This window comes from Colius striatus, chromosome 5, assembly GCF_028858725.1.
Source record: "Colius striatus isolate bColStr4 chromosome 5, bColStr4.1.hap1, whole genome shotgun sequence".
Classification (NCBI taxonomy): Eukaryota; Metazoa; Chordata; class Aves; order Coliiformes; family Coliidae; genus Colius; species Colius striatus.
The window spans coordinates 30207666-30225463 of record NC_084763.1 but is presented as its reverse complement, the minus strand read 5'-3'; the positions used below and the strand labels follow the sequence as shown (position 1 = coordinate 30225463).

The 17798-nt window shown below is 38.7% G+C and overlaps 1 protein-coding gene across 1 annotated transcript; it reads left to right on the top strand.

Moving 5' to 3' along the window:
• The first annotated feature begins 472 nt into the window (after positions 1-472).
• Positions 473-17760, top strand: TMEM106B (transmembrane protein 106B). The gene is made up of 8 exons (XM_061996619.1): positions 473-694; positions 3882-4103; positions 6686-6749; positions 8006-8165; positions 8989-9129; positions 9217-9266; positions 11180-11233; positions 11867-17760. Exons 2-8 carry the CDS (start codon positions 3884-3886, stop codon positions 12003-12005), a joined length of 828 nt encoding a protein of 275 aa, XP_061852603.1. The 5' UTR covers positions 473-694; positions 3882-3883; the 3' UTR covers positions 12006-17760.
• The last annotated feature ends 38 nt before the right edge of the window (positions 17761-17798 follow it).

The window sequence follows — 17798 nt, the reverse complement described above, 5'->3', positions numbered from 1 at the left end:
CTGAATAAACATCTGCTGTACCAGCACCCTTGTATAATGTTACACGAGTTATAAAACTGAACTGCAGCGGTAGTGTCTCGTTTCCTACATCTCTTTCCTGACCTGCCATAGTTTTCCTTGCTTGAGCACCTCGTTTCCCGCGGAGCACACTGTGGCGAGTTACTTCCACTGGAGCTGTCAAATAGGGAACAGAAATAACGACGGTGGCTGTGAAAGTACCACGACATAAACTCGGTCGCGGCAAGGAAAAAACAAAAATCCTGCTTCTGTCCGGCGCTTATCGCACGGCAGAGCTCATGTGGAAGCGGGAGAGTGCAACAGACCGGGCAGCCAACAACCGCCGAAAGAGAAACTTAATGAGGAAACCCGCTCTGTCCATCAGCTGCGGAGTGGGGCCGCGCCGCCTCCCCATCGCCTCTTCCGCCCGAGGTGCAGGCCAGCCCCAGCCTGGCCGCGGCGCCCAGCGGCGAGGAGCCCAACGAAAACTCCTCACGCTCTGGCCCCGCGGGGAATCGGGCCTGGCTCCGCCTACAGCTGACAACGAGACGAGACCGACGCGGTGCCGCCCCGCACCGCTCCGCGTCTGCGCACGCCCCGGATCCGAGGTTTAACACCGGGGCAGCTGCGTCGCAGCTGGAGTGTTTGGTTTTGTTGCTGCCCGTGCCCGGTCCAGCTCCTGGACCCCGCGCCGCAGGTGAGAACGGCCGCTTTGGCGGCCGAAAGCCCGTGGCCGCGACGGCCTGGCGGAGCTGGGTGCCGGACAGGAGGTGGTGGCGGTGGTTCGTGGGCTTTGCTGGGCCTGGGCAGGCCTGTGGTGAGGCCCAGCTTACCTCGGGGCGGCCGTACGCACCCTTCCTTGACGAGTCCTCCGCCCGCTGGCGGCTGCAGGGGCTGCCCAGTAGTGGCCGACCCGGCACCGGCCGACCTGGTTAGGCCTTGGTGTGTGCCCGCCGGCTGGAAATTTCGCCATGTTTGCGATAGCAGCCGCCGCTCGGGTATGATGGGTGAGAAGATACGCGCATTTCAGGGGGATTCTTGACTCCTGTAATGCTGGCGGCGCCAGGCTCGCCGAGCTGGCTGTATCTGGGAGCTGGGTCTCTAAAGGAGTGCACGGCGGTGGAGACGCCTGCCCGCGCTGAGTGTGAGCTTGTGTCTGCTAAGTCATCACCTTGTCTGGCAGCTTCCTGTGTTTTGGAGGAGTGTGTGATGTTTGTGATTAAGCCACAGCTGATAGGGCGGAAGATGGTGCTTAAAAATCACTTGCTGTTTCGAAAAAGGAATGGGTTTGAAACCTCAAGTTTATATATTTGCATATAATGGGTAAGAATGCCACCCTAATTACCTGAAGAAATAGAATAATCTAGTTTAACTCCTATAAAGTTTTACTGGTTCTGTTTTTCCCCCCAATCTTGCATGTACCTGAGGATGTGGTGGTTCCATATACTTCACACGTTTGGAGGTTTTCTGTGTGTTATAATGCTTCTGGGCCATTGCAAGCTGAAGAGTGCAGTCTTAAACAAAAGGTGCTTATCACAACGTTTTTCATTTACCAAACTCTAACAGACTGCGAATTTAAGGAAACCCCAGACAAATCCAAGGATACCAAAGTGCCTACATCAGTTACAAGGGAAAGCCTGAGTGAAAGCCAAGCTATCAAGGAAGCAGGGTTTGTGGCTTTGGTGATAGCATAGAGACTGTCAAATATGGAGGTGATATATTCTCAAAACTACTATTGCTCAGTGTGAGTGCTGGATAAAAGAACAAAGTGTTCTTGGATGCAGGTCATCTGTAATAAGGTTCAGGGCTCAGTTGCAGGGGGGAAAGCATGTTGAAGGAACATATTTCACCTGAAGATGGTTCTGCTTTGTCGTTTGTGAACTGTGTTTCTCGTAAGTCTCTAATAGTAGAACAACACTATTAGATTCTAACTATTGAAGTTGTAATTATTGAATATTATTATATTACAATTGGCACTGGAGGATGCATCTGCATTAGTATGTTAGTTCAAATGAAGAGTGTACTCTTGAAATTAATTCCTAGTCTCCTCCTTGTTACACATTGGTTCACATCACTGGTGCTATGGGAGTATATGAACTGTTTTCCTTCCAAAATAAGCTAAAACTGGAATGTTTGTTTCAGTTGTGAGTGAGTATTGCCAGTCTAGGCAAGATCTAGTATGAAATAAACAAGACATAACTAAGTTTATGGTGTGGATGTTGGATAGTTGCTGTTTATTTCTACAGTGTTGATACCTGTTCTATATTTAGTTGTTAACATAGACATAACCTGAACCAACCATCAGTGGAGCAGGTAACTTGAGTAAAGTTGTAGTGCAACATCACCAGGAATTGATCCTTAAACTTTCAGGCCTATGACAGCTATTGCCTAAGCTGCTGGAGTGTTCTGTAGTCTATAGGTTAGCTACAAGGGGAACAGTAAGCAAAAACCCCATGTGGAATAGTTGCCAGCAGCTTTTCCAGATTTTTTTCAGTAGCTCAATAGTTTTAATTTTCGACTCAACAATTTCCATTATTGAATGGCTCCCAGACTTAAAATGATTAAAAAGTGCTGTAGCGGCATAGAGAAGAAATAGTTTTCTTTCTTGTAAAGGTTTAGTGACTTAAAGGAAAAAATAATGCCATGTATTTGCAGGATGATAACTGGGACTTGTTGACATTCGTTGAATTACTTTTTCCCTCCACGTTCACCTAGCCTTTGTGGCAATGTAATGGATTAATGTTGTTCTTATGTTACTGTCATGGTATGTGAGAGCTTTCTGTTCTGGCTTGAGTGATTGGTTTAAAATATTCAGACTTGTTTTGCTCTCTTCACCTTCCACTTAGGGCTTCCTTTCTCAGTACAACAGCAGGTTAACTACTAGCAGCTGCTTTCAAAATGCCATTTATTATGGAAAAAATGAAGTTTTGCCTACCGTCTTTTAAATTATCCTCTTCTCTAAGACACTGATGACTTGAGTGGCTGGTATCTCTGTGTTAAGTAACTAAAATGGGTTATGGGGATAATCTGGACAACTGATTGCCACTGATTGCCAACTTTGAGTTTGTTTTCCACCTGTTGTGAATTAGGAGGGTTTCCACTTGCATTGCTTTATTACAGCCTTTAGTTTCAAATGTTCTGTCTTTTGAAATAGTTTTAGTATCATGGGTGAAAAGCTGCAGCAATGTGAAATGTAAAATTTGCGTAGGTAGCAAAAATGCTTTTTGTGATTAATACTATGGATTTTTTAATGAATCTTTATAATTGCTACAGATTACTAGCAGCTGTGTTAAAGTAACTCCCTTTTATTTTTCCTTGACTTTTCTGCAAATCATTTTCCTTTTCAGTTAGAGGGGAGTCATCAATTTAAACACCTGGAGATCTGTAGTTCTGGCTTGGATAGTAGTAGCTGATTCTGTGTTCTCAAAAGACATCCAACCTAAACAGCTTATTAGAATTGAGTCTGCAGTGTGTGTGTAGAATCCATTGAAAAATGCTTTCTAGAACTCAGTCCCTTTTTTTTTATGCAAAGATTAAAGTGTTTTGTGAAAAACGGTGCTTTGAAGAAGCACTGCTGACCTGCTGCGACCATGTGCCTGCAATTGTACTGTTCTAACTTAAAAGCCTCTTGTCGATCCCCCTTCAGCCTGTGGATATTGGAGGATCTGAACAAAGATCCCAGTTAGTCCAGGTTCTTGGATCTTGGAATTTACTCCAAATTGACAGGGTCTTAGCACTTTGCGGGCCTTAAGGGGCCTGAACACAGGGACAACAGGAGTCTTGTCCAAGTAATGATGGTAGACTTATGGCCACAGATGCAGAGGAATAAATGCCAGCCGTATTAGAATCATTCCCCTTGAAAACTTTCTTCTGACTTATTTTAGACATGGGAAAATCACTTTCTCACCTGCCTATGCATACATGCAAGGAAGATGGCTGTGATGGAAGCACTGTGTCTGATAATATGAGGAATGGGTTAGTTCACTCGGAATTGCACAATGAAGACAGCAGATGTGGAGATGTATCACAGTTTCCCTATGTGGAGTTCACAGGAAGAGACAGTGTCACCTGCCCGACTTGCCAGGGAACAGGAAGAATTCCGCGAGGTAAGTTTTCTTTTTTTAACCTTTAAATTTACCTCATACCTATGTGCAGTTGTAACTAGAATAATCTATAACAAATACCATTTCTAGTCAAGATGGAACTTTTGTCTTTTTGACTTTTTAACACTTAAGTATTTTGTTGTGATTACACTGGATTAACAAAACAAATGGAGTCAGCTTTGGCTGCTACCTGTTGGGCCTTCACTTGTATGTACAAATGCCAGTGTCCCTTGCTTAACTTCAGATTTGTACATAATCCTACATCTTGCAAGCTGAATTTGCAAACTTTTATTTTTGTGACGTTTTATTGTACCTTTTAAGTACTGAATTTAAACTATTTGAATGGATATATAACTTTGCAAAAATAGCTTCAAATACAGAATGAGAAGTAGACCTGTGCTACAACACCTTTTCTGTGATCATTTCTAGTGAATTTTCTTGTCCTCACTGCTGCCAGTGCCCTTCAATTTTCTTTCCTCTCCTTTTGTCCCATTCATTCTTACTAGGCAGGGGATCGCAGCTGGGAGTTGAAAATACAGAGGATCTTTGGCTGCTCCAGGAGGGAGCAGGCTGCACAACAGTAGTTTTCATGCATGACTCTCTTGTTTGCTTGCTGCCCTCATACTTTGCTTTTCCTTTTAGTAAACTTTGCTTTTATTACATTTCTTTCCTATACAATAATCCACCTAAATATAGGCTTTCAAAAGGAGAATGCAGGAAACTCACACTGGGCAAAAGGAGAGAGTGGTCAGTGCAGTATGCCAATGCACAGCTTTCTGGTTCAGCTGTAAGGCCTTCTCTTGAAAGGGAGGAGGAACTGGTGAGAAGGTTTCATGTTAGGAACTGCTTTGCTTTTTGCCAGAACTCCTATGCAAAACAGGACCAGCAGATCAGGAAAACTGACTGATGTCTGTGCCATATTGTCCTTGTACGTGTGCTTCTGTCAGATAAGCTTCTGGTACAGTTCACAAATACTTCTGTCCTGTGCATGAGAGCGAGGGAGCACAGGGTATTTAAGTGGTTGCAAATATTGTAAGAGATTTGTGGTTTAGCTACTAAACTTAACAATATATTCCTTGAATATATCAGAATTCAGCACATTTGCAGTGTGTAAAAGCTGTGCAACTAGAAGTTATTGTAACTGAAAGAGTATAGAGAAGGAAGTTAGTTCTGTTAGCTTGCAAACACAAAATGCTTGATAATATCAATAGTAAATTCTACTCTAAAATAGTGCTAACTAAAGCACAGTAATAGCAGGATTCTTATGTTCAGAAGCCTATTTCTGTGACTGAAGGATTCTGGGGTGTAATACTTTAACTGGCATTTTTTGCAGCAACTACTAAAAATGCATGTTGTCTGTACATTCTAATGAAGTTATCTGATTAAAGCTAGAGTTTAAATGAGTTAGAGCAAAAAGAGCTGTCTTAATTATCCTTCAGTACTTCAGGGATAACAAGTCAGGTTTGGAGTTTTCTTGAGCATGCAGAAAAAAAATTAATTATTCACACAATGACTGCATGACTAGTAGGGAAGTCTAAAGTGTTATGATGGCTAAACTGTAAAACAAATGTGGAATTGCGTTTTGCTACTTGGGCAGCTTTAGCTTTTCTGTATGATAAAGTACAAATGCAGGACTGCAGTTTTGTTCAAAGGCTGAAATTGCTTTACTGAAGCTGAGGAAAAATCTGTATACATTTCTTAGAAGTTTGGTGTTACATACTGCTACATAATCACTTTTAAGTGGTTGATTGCTAAGTGGTAACACTGGTCAAATTCCGCATTTGGCTTAAAAATGCGATCTTGACTTGGTCTTGAGGCCTTTCAGTTCTCATATGGATGAATCTATTCCGTTCCATTCTGTACAGCAGATAGGAAAAGCCATAAAGGTCGTGTATTTTCAGCATCTCATCCGTGCTTTTTTTGTTTATTTCTACCATTCAGATATACCTTTTTAAAAATGCTGTCTAGTGAAGTAACTCGTTGCTTGTAGAAATTCCAGTAGGTACTTTTTTCACTTCAAAAAGTGCTGTAGCTCAGTCCCCTTAGAAATGGTTATACATACCAGTGACTTCCAGAATGCAGTATATATATATAGCTTGTGTTGCCAAAGACACACAAATTCCTCTTGTTTTATAGTTTTAAACAAACGTGACTTCTTTATTCAGAAAAGTAGAATACCCTCTGGATCAGTTCTTATTCCTCAAGCTTCTGAATGTTTTATCTTACGACTTTTTTCGTCTGTCATAAAACGCTGGAACCCGTTATGTACCTCTGTTTCTCTTGAGGAAATGGTGTCAGAGGCGTGCCACCCACCTCCTGTGCATATACACAGCACCATTGCACAATTTGTTTCTGGTTGTGGACTTCTTTTTTCCTCTCCATGTTGTGTAATCCATGTTCTATTTCAGAAAATTACATAAGCCACAGTAATATTCTACTTGGGTCATTATTTGGAATGTCACATTTGTCTTTCAGTGTTTATTCATTGATGTCATTAAGTTGTAAGTGTCAGTCTTTGTTGAGGTAACTGCAACAGTACTTATTCTTTGTTTGTTTACATTCTGAAAGGATGTTTTTGTTTCCAGGGCAGGAAAATCAACTGGTAGCATTAATTCCATACAGTGACCAGAGACTGAGGCCAAGAAGAACGTAAGTTAAGAGTTAGCTGTGGTACATGAATCTACAGTTATTTTTTCTCTTCCAGTTAAAATTTAGCAATTTAAAGGAGATAGTGTTAAGAAGAATCAAGCACAAATTGCCAGAATATTTTTTTGCATTCAATATTGAAACAATCCTGCTTGTGGGTAATAGCAGCATTAACCTCTGACTGTTGTAGTGTTATTTATTAACGGGTATGCTTACTTCCAGTATGTCTTATTAAGCTAAGTAGCACTGTATAACCTCTTCATGTAGGTATTTATCTGAACAACTGCAGTAATTATGCAAGTATTTCTAAATCTCTGTAGTGTCTTACTTGATCTAAGCAAATACATTGTCAGTGTTAAAGTCTGAGTGAAATGTTGACTTCTTCAGGCCACTGCAAAATAAGTCACCTAGAAATTAATTTGTAAAGGTCTGAGCAACTAACAGTCAATGAATTAATCATTCCAATACAGCTCTTTGGTTTTTTTTCTTTTTTTTTCGCTAGGGTCTACTTAAAGCTTTAATTACGGTGCTCAGTTTTGACAGTGCTGCTTATTCTGACACTTTAGGGATTTTCTTCTTTGATGGATGAATGTTCCTTTAGTAAACAGAAATGAATCCTGCAAAAAAGAAAAATAAGAGAAACTTCACATAATACTTTCTTGGATCATATATCTGATATAGTACAATTTTGAAACATAATTTTGTTCTAATTTTGAGAAAATGGGAGCTATGATAGAGCCTTCTATTTGTGTATTGTTTTATTATCATACAACCTCCCTTTTTATATTAGGTTAATTAGAAATTTCCTGTTTGTTAGGAATCAAACACTTTACCTAGAAGTCAGGTATGACAATCCCATGCAAGAGCTTTATTATTCTTTCTAAGTATGTTCTGTAGGAGTCTCACAGCATGACAAAAGTTCTAATATAAATAAGTTTTAAGAGGAAGTGCTAATGTTTCAAAGCACATAAGTATTTACCTCTTTCATTTTCTTCAAAGTTACAAATGTTGGGATAACCATGTGTTTGGAAACTCAGCATCTAATACATGTACAAGAATAGTCTCCAAGACATCGAAGTGCAGCATAGGCTTTCTTATTTTCCCCTTTGGGAACTACTGGAAGCTGAAAGTGGACTGAACTAGTTGTGTTGACTAGCCTGTTCCTTATCACTTAATAGAAAATAATGTGCCACTATCGTTTAATGTGCTTTTGGCTCTGACATGCTCTTTTTCTTTCTTTCTTTTTTTTTTTTTTCCAGGAAACTCTATGTGACTGCTTCTGTCACTGTATGTTTACTACTTTCTGGGCTGGCTGTATTCTTCTTGTTTCCTCGCTCCATTGATGTTGAATACATTGGTGTGAAGTCAGTGTATGTCACTTATGAACCGGATAGACGTATAATATATCTAAATATCACAGTAAGTCCAGCTATCTCTTTGGATGCTTGTAATGGATAAATGTAATGAGAGACACTACTGTGAAAGTTCAATAGATGTAAAAATTGTGGTCAAGCTGGTAAGTTAAGTGGCTTAAGAAATACAGTTGAGATACAGTCGTTGAAAAATGTTACTGGACCTGCTGTGGGTGATTTCTGTTTCTATAGCTAGTAGAGGTGTAGTTGCAAGCTACTATTGGATCTTCCATTTTCATGGAACCAGTGACTTCAGAGTTCTCTATGTTATTTTTGGAATACAAGTGAAATGTAGTGTATGTATGTAGGAATGTTATTCAAAGCTGCCCTGGTATCCTGCATCTGTAAGAAATCACTTTTTCTCAAAAACAATTCTTATCCACCGTAAAACAGAAGCGAATTCTTTCCACGTGCTTCTTTACTTCTTGTTAATACAGTCAGTACAGGATTGCCTAAAGACTTTTGATAGAGTTCCTCATTTTAAGTAAAACAAAGCAGCCGTGGGAGAAAAGGGTCCCGTGATAGCTAGATTTCCTGGAAGGAGCAATCAAGGATAGGAAGAAATGCTGTATTTGCATTGGAGAATGATTACACAAGGGAATTTGTGAGGATGTTTGTGTTGCTTGGTATATCTCAAAAAAAAAAAAAAAAAGTTATGGTCCTTTATCCCCATCATACCCCTGCTCCAACCTCTATGAGGCAGGAAAATATACTTGCATAATTAATTTCAGGTATTAGTGTCTCAGGCACAAATTTCAAATTATGTGATCATGAAGCTACACAGAATGGATAGGTGTCAGTGTTTGGTTTTCTTTTTTTTTTTTTTTCAGAACACACTAAATATAACTAACAACAACTATTATTCTGTTGAAGTGGCAAATATCACAGCCCAAGTTCAGTTTTCCAAAACAGTTATTGGCAAAGCACGGCTAAACAACATCACCAACATTAGTCCTTTGGATATGAAACAGGTAAATAAGATAGACTTTCAAAGGTGAGTACACGTTAATCTTTGTATATAAATCTGCTAATTTTTGTTTGTGTTGCATCTTTTTTAGATTGACTATATGGTGCCCACTGTCATTCAAGATGAAATGAGCTACATGTTGTAAGTGCACTCAACTCTAAATATCACATGAGTCTTAATAAAAATTACAGTGGTGCTAAACCAAACTTTTCTTGAAATCAGCAGAGATGTGACATTTTCTGAGTTTATAGTACTGATAAATAGCTAAACCTCAGTTGTTTCAATAGTTGAGTTGGGGCTTGCTGTATCTGACTCTCGGCACTAGGAGCGATATCTGTATCCCGAAGTTTTAGGCCTTGTCAGTAGCTAGGACCTGCTGCTTAGGGAGGTGGAAGTGCAAGTATATTCCTGTAACAAGTTCTCTAGTAACTTTGCCACAAATTTCTCTGGCAGTAGAGGGAATTTATGTTTAATTCTATACAAATCAGAGGCTAACATGTATATTTTTTTTTCTTAAGACCATGTGTATACAGTTTTAAGAAGCACTTACAGCCTGTCCTTCATGTGTTTTTATTCAATGTTTCTGAAAGTCCATTTGACCAACATACTGTTAGCTCTGTGTATCTTGGTAACAAAACCAAATGATACTTCTCTTACACTGAGCTGCAGGCTGAACAGAAGCAGTTAACTATCAAGACTTCAGGTCTGTGTGCAGTTTGAGTGAATGCCAGCCCCTTTGTGGTGGGAGGAAACCTTACAGTTTTGAGGTTCTGGGATAAATTGAAATAGGTATGAAATGGCAAACTGAGCACTAACTTTAAACAAAGAAAGTAATGTACTTTGTCACCTCTTAAAAGAAGCTTTTTGTAAACACTGAATCCTGTGAATCTGTTCACTTTGGATGCATGAGGAATAAGTAAATGTGGTCTTCACAGAACATATGCTAATACCTGCCTGAATGTGCTTTTGGTGCAGTAATACATCAAAACTTTTTTTATGGTTAATACTGTGGCCTTAAGTTCAGTAATCCTGACAATAGCTGTAACTTTTACCTGCAAGTGGGTAACTGACCTTAGAAAAAACCTGGATATCCTTGGATGTCTAGAGAGATATGGACAGACAAAAGCTACTCTGTGGCCTGAACTTGATGGATTTCAGTCTCTTCTGCCTGATAGCTACAGCCTTAGAAATAGTGTGTTTGCTGTTCCATCTTGGAGGTACATTGTGTAGTCTTGAAGTAGAGGCAGTGAAATTGTCATGTGTCAGTGCCCTTAGTCTATAGTGTGAACTTTCCCTTTCTCAGGACAAGTGCTAGTGAATGTTACTAGACGAGTAGGCTAATAAAAATGTGAAAACAGATGTTGCTTTAGCACAGTGATGGTAAGCATGGACTAGAAGCAGTAGTAAGAGACCTGTATCCCACAAGAGAATAATAACTGACTTAAAATTCTTTACAGATAGGTTAAAGATGACTTCATGTAATATAGAAGTAGATAACTGCAGGGGAAAAAAGGGACTCTCCTAAGTTCTTGATACTTTTTAAGCCTTCAAGAGTTCCTTTTTTCATACAAGTTGCTGCTTTTACTTGAAAAGATGCTGAAGTTAGCATAACATTCTTTTTGTTGAAAATTTTCCTTTCTAGATCTAGATTTCCCATGAAGTGAAATTGCAGCATGTCTAACTGCTCATAGTAAAAGCCTTTGACAGTGACATAGTCATACTGGTTTAAACCTAGTGGTTCAGGTTAACTTTGGTTAGCTTCTGAAATACGCAGTGAGCACTGTTGCACAGGGTACATTTGTTGACAAGCATTACAGGTAGTATGGCATATGTAAATACGGTTCATGTGAAAGCAAGGCTACATATATAGACATAGACCTAGGTGAGTATGCAGTCACTGCCAGTGTTTTTCAACAAGTGTTTTAGTTGCCATTGCTAGCAACTCTGTAGTCTATATATACAGATAGCAGAATATCCAGTTGAAGCCACAGTTTTTGCTTTTTAGATGTAAAAGCTCTGCAAATGTAACAGTTGTGTTTTTTTCTTTTTTGCAGTGACTTCTGTACTTTAGCATCTATCAAAGTGCATAACATAGTAGTGATGATGCAGTAAGTATAGAAACTTCCTGTTTGGAAACAACTTTAAAAGCCATTTAAATTTGCATTTTGATGGCTTAAAAATGCTTGAATAGGTGGAACCATTACAACTGTATCTGCTCTGCAGTTGTGCTGTAGTCATGGAGCTGCTAAGGTCTAAAATACTTTGAAATGAGTTTGCGTATGAGCCACACTTTTCAAAAACTCTTGATATTGTTGTGATCTTCAAGCAATTACAAGCTTTAATACTCTGCCAGTGCCTGCTTTTTATGATTGATTGCATAAATAGTAGCTTAGTGGAGTCACTTTTACTAGGGAGTGGGAGGTTGTAGCTCAAGCAAGGCTGTAGCTTGTCTAACCCATTTTCTTTCTCCCCACAAAGCAAGGTAGTAATAACTGAACCTCAACTCTACTATAGTCTTTAAGAATAAAGTCTGTTCTCAGGGAAACAGATTGGTTTCATGGAGAAAATTTGTACTGTTAAACTAGTATTGCTTTTAACAATAAAAAACAACAGTAAGGAAAAGTTTTGAGAGAAATAAGTTCTAAATAACTTTTTCTTAAAACCCTGATGATGTAAAACCTATCTTTAACATAGGAATCTCAAGCTTCTTACAAATATCTCTTCTGTTTTGTCTTTTCAAGAGTGACAGTGACAACCTCTTATTTTGGCCACTCTGAACAAATATCCCAGGAGAGATACCAGTATGTGGACTGTGGAGGAAACACAACCTACCAGCTGGGCCAGTCAGAATATTTAAATGTACTTCAGCCTCCACAATAAAAGCAGCTCATGGTCAATGAGGAATGACTGCTGTTGATATTTGTGGAGACCATTTGATGAATAAGAGTGGTACTACCTGAAGGGGAGAAGTGTGCATGTAAAGCATGGCAAACATGGTGAACTGTTCACTGTAGATGCAAGGAGGGAAAAAGTGCAAAATGTATATAGATGCACTTGTTAAATGTTGTGTTTTTCCTCTTCTATTTGCTTTCTATCCCTGTAAGCACTTCTGTCATGTGGTGGGAGGGAGAGGGAGGTTCTTGAACTGAATTGGGACCTTTCTTTACAGTGTGGTACGTCAGCTTAGAGTAACTGTGTATGTTTGTCTAGGTGAAATCTATCACTAGTGAGCATTTTCAGATTTGCCTAAGTTTATACTTCAGTTCTTGATATTTTACTATTGAAACTGACAGTATTGCTATTTAAGTAACAAGATTACTTTGAGGTATCTGGGTGTGAGACTTCTATTAGTAACCCAGTGGCAATAGTTCTTAATTTTGGGATTCTACTTTTTGTTTGGTATACATGATGAGAGGTGACCTACAGTCTGAAAGCCAGGAAAGCTCTCTTTAATGATACTGTACTTGAATGTGCAACTTCTAGATTCTGGCATGCTTTCATGTTCCCTCCTGCTACCTCTATAATGTTGTAAAGAGAATGTGTGCTGTTGGATTCAAAAACCAAACAAAAAACAACCCACAGAATCATTACTGACAAATGAAAAATTCAAGATTCTAGAAAACAAACGGGCAAAGACTTAGTGTTTTTCTGCTTTTGTTTTTTAGCAAACTTAGGTACAACTGTTAAAATCAAGATTATGCAGTTGGAACTAGATGGGAAACAGCATGGGTTTGGGCAGCTTGATGTAAATTTTCATGATTTTAATTGTTTTAATATACTGTGATCTAAGTTACTTGTAAGTGTTAACATGTTGGGATGTGTATATTTATTGTGCTGGCTTGGTAAGCAATGCATTAGTTACCTGAAATTCCAGAGCACTCACAATTAGTAAAAAAGTTACGTAATGCAGAATAAAGCAATTCTTTCTATAAGACTAAATGCCAATGTAATCATGAGACTGACTTACAACAAAGCTATTAAGTAGTTTCAGTAAGATAGTTTGCACGAAGAGGATGGTGATTGTACAGTTTGGTTCCAAAGTTGCTTGATTTCTGAATACTGACTGTTCTAAGGGTTAGGTACAAAACTTTTTAGTTTACTGGATCAGGATAGTTTTGTTTCTGAATTAGATAAGATGCAACTGTAAGAAGGTCCTGTTGAGACTGTTGCATTGTAATGAGTAATTTTTTTTTTTTTTAAATAAATGTTGCAGTTTTTATGCTGCCCATCTCCTGGAAATAAGTTACATAAAATGCACTAGCAATAAACACTATGGAAAAAGGCTGACGAGGAACTTCTTACAATTAATAATCTCTCATGCTTCAGTGCTTTATTGGAGATATGTGTCTATTTTACGCTTTTCTTACCGACTTTTCTTAGGTGGATCTAATTGATTGAGTGGGAGAAAGAATACTGATGATGTAAGACTAATTTAAAGAAATTATGTAACCACACAAGAAAGCCCTTCTCTGTTTGAATTTCTGTGAGCACTTACTCTGAATGTCTATAAAAATTCTGGAACCTAAACAGTTTCTTGTAATTGATGAGATTATGTCAGCATTGAAGAACTTCTGGAACTTGACTAGTCAATTCTGGTGACTTACTGTAGTTATGTTCTGAAAATTATTCTTGAATCTGGGTACTAAAAAATTCTTTGTTACAGCTTATTATTATAAGGGAAGCTAGTTCATAATTGACTCTATGAGGTTCAGTCCTGTGGCTGATAAGTGCATGCAGAAACTTGTCTGGTAGTCTGAAAAGACACAAATGATAAAGGATCAGAGTAGTATGGAGCGGGCTGGAAGTAGAGGAGTTAACTCTTCTATGTTACGTGTTGCTGAATGATTTGCTTATATTGGAGTAAGGAGAGAAATCTGGTTTAAATCTTGTAGATCTAAGGGATTTTTTTTTTTTCTGAGCCTAAGTATGTATACCTAGTGTTGATTTTGCTTAGAGTTGTTTGGGGTTTTTTTTCTGAAGTAGAAAAAGGAGAAAACAGCTCTATGAAGATATTTTTATCTGTTTTAAACAAACTTGCCTTCAAAGAATAAAAGATGGTCTCCAATAACTGGAAAGGCACAAGTTAAAATTATTTGGTGACTGTAGCAAATGCTACTTGAACAAGCATGGTGGGGGAAAGTTATACTGCTGTATGGTTTTGAGACTCTAACTGACCTTTTAAAGTCTGGCAGACATGCTCAACAAAATACATACTTAAATTTGTGAATCTTACATCACATAAAATGCTTGGTATGTGAGCGAATTGTTCTTTCCATATATGTGTCAGAAGAGGCAAGATAAAACTTTTAATGTCTGTCATCTGGGATATCTAATGGATGTAAGTTTTTAACGCTGTTAATTTGTAGTAGCCTTACTGAGTAACTAAGAGTTCCCATTTAAAAAAATAAGTAAAGGAGGGGGAAAAGATCCTATTGATAAATCCTCAAATTAAGCCACTTTCCAGGAGAATCAAGGACATATGGTTCAGCATGTGCTGGCACGTCCTTGCAAAACTGTCAGCATATTACTAACCAAAGTCAGGAGTATGATTAGAAATCCTCTGCCCTAGTAAGGCCATACTCTACCTTGTTAAGGGTACATCTTGAATACTGTGTCTGGTTCTGGGATCACCAGTTCAAGAGTGGTAGAGAACTCCTGTAGAGAGGTTAGTGGAGCGGCACCAATATGATCAGGTGACTGGAACACCTCTCTTATGAGGAAAGGCTGAATGACCTAGGGCTGTTTAGCCTGGAGAAGAGAAGATTGGGATGGGGGCATGGGTGGGGTGAGTGGAGGGTGTTATCAACAGTTTTAAATACCTAAAACGTAGATGTTGAGAGGATAGGGCAAGTCATTTTTCTGCAGTGCCCAGTGACAGGACAAGGGGTAATGGACATAAGCTGGAACACAAAATGTTCCACTTAAGGAAAAAATAACTCTACTGTGCAGGTGAGGGAGCCTTGGCACAGACTGCCCAGAGAGGTTATGGAGTCTCCTTTGAAAGTTTCTAAATATGCCTGAACCTGTTCCTGTGGGACCTGATTGAGGTGGACCTGCTTTAGCAGGGGTTTGGACTGGATGATGTCTAGAGGTCCCTTCCAACCCTTACCATTCTGTGATTCAAACAAGGCAAGTATCTTGTCATGTAAGCAGATAAGCATCTGTTTGAATATGTAGCTTAGTCTTGATTTCTGAGGCTGACCTTTGAAACATACTAAGGGAGCAAGGGAAGTCAATATTAGCTTGTATAACTTTGTAAACAAGCTATGGAAATAGACTCAAATGACAGACCTGTACTTACTGCATTTTTTTTATCTTGAATTTAAAACACAGGCAAACCTTTCAGTTCACTGTAAATCAGTAAGTATAAGTTGTCTCCAGAAGGCCAGTTTGAAGAATCATGGGTTTGGGTTTTTTTCAGGTTGATTTTCCTGTAAAATACTTAGTGAAGGACTTCTTTTGAAGTGATACATATTGTAACATCTCCATCATCTTTGAATACATACGTACAGGTGTTAGTGTTGTGATTCAAGGGATTTATTTCCAGTATAATTATGTTCACTTTAACTCTTCATAGGAATTTCTATACCAAAATCTGTTGCATTTGGAAGCTCTGTTAATTGTCTCTTGAAACAGTGGTCTAGGTGTTGCACTATAATGGCACAATTAAAAAAAAAACCTTCAATATATTCTGTGTAGGATAACTCTAAAGACTCAAAATGATAACAAAGTAAATAAGGAACACCTAAATCTGTAAAAATGTTGGCTGTTTGGCCATTCTGACCTGGAGAACAATTACTTTACATTCTTAATATAATACTTTGAGTTTGTTTGGTTATTCATTTATTCTTAAAGAGCTAACCATCAAATATCCATTTGGAGAGATTTGAAGGGAAGCACTCTTACTAAAAGATGTATTAGCTGGAACTTACCCATGAGTTCCTGGTGTGTGGAAAAGTCTCTAGAAGTTCATTCATAACTTATTTACTCATCTTAGTATTTCAGGGATAGTTGCTTAATTCTTGGTCCTTAGTGAAGACCAAGCTTATCTTTTTCCTGTGTGGTGTAGCTTTGAAGTTCTTAATGTACTTCTGATATGTGCATGACCTTTATTAACCATGTGGTGTTTATATTTTGCAGCCATATGTTGACAGACTTAAGTACATGCCTTGATTGACTTTGCAACAAATTATCCTTGCAGTTCAGCAAGTGAATAGTCTTCTTTTTCTTAGTAGTACATTGCAAACATGACTGAGGTTTATACTGGGGGCGGGGGGGAATCAAGGTAACCGTTTATGCCTTGAATCTTTAAGTGCTTGGATTGAATTGTTAAGGTGTTTAACCATCTACCCTCTTGATGGAAAAGATGGTGCTTAGAGAATTGTGTTATTTCTTACTCAACATTTAACGCCACTTTTTTTTTTGATGTTTTTCTTTGTAGTGGTGATGGGAGGATTTAGTTGTGGCTTTGCTTTTCTTCCCTACCCCCCAAATCTGTGGTAGGACATGTCATCTGTTCCAAGACATCTTCTGAAATGGGTAACTTGAGAGTTGGACACCTTATGGGAAGCTTAACATCAGTTTAACTGAATTTTGAGAGTTAAGAGATAGGTCTAGCAGTAATATGTCTAAGTTTTCCTTGTGTAACAAAATACCCTAGCAATGCTTCTGGGCTCACTGTTAGCTCCAAGAGGGAAGGAGGGATAACTAATAAGTGTAGCCAATGTACTTTGACGATGGACTAGTGCAACCAGCAAAACACTTGTTATTTTTGACAATGATTATGCTGGAAAAATCTAGATTGGTGGTGTGGGTTTTTTGCTTTGGAAGGGAAAGAAAGAAAACATAAGCCAAAACCCAAACAAAACATGTTGTATAATTTGGGTGTGGCAAGAACATCCAGTGTTTTCTACTTGAGAAGTCACCTTCCTGTTTTAGCTGGGGACGGGTTTGGGGTAGTTTGTTCTGCTACAGTAGATATATTTATGATATGAACCTGCTTTTCTGCCTGTAGGCAGGCCTGCTGGGCAAGACCAGTTGTATGCAAGGAGTATGTATGATTTAAAGTTCATGTTGGGTCCTACAACATAGTGCAAGATTGTTCAGTGGCAGTAACATACTGTTCTCATAGTGTCTTCCATCAACCATCATAAGATTCTTGCAGCCTGGATGCCTTTGTCTTTTGGATACCGAAACTACTTTTTGTTTTGTGTGGACAGGGAGGTTAAGTGCCAGACATGCAAGTTTTGGGTCTGATTGTCAGTTATTTAGTTCTTTGTGTATTCTTAAAGAAAAATTTAACCACTGTTAACTTCTACTGTACAGAGTGTGCATATAATAGCTTGAGATATGTATAGAAATACTAATGAGTGATAACTATTTTTGTAACTTAAGAGTTGTAAACTGTTGTTCTTGTAACTGTAGGAAACAATCTTACTTACTGAAGCATGAAACACTTTAGAAGGCCAGGTATTTGGGAATGACTTGTAGGACACAGAAGCTATCTCAATGTAAGTTAAGTAGGGCAAGGCATCTTGTTAGAGATTCAGAATCTGGAGTTAACTTCATTATGAATACATTTCTAGACAATATTGTTTAAGTGGTATTAAATTTTCTATTAAAAAAAACCAAACAACCTGGGTCATGTATCTTTTTTTTTTAAACTGACAATAA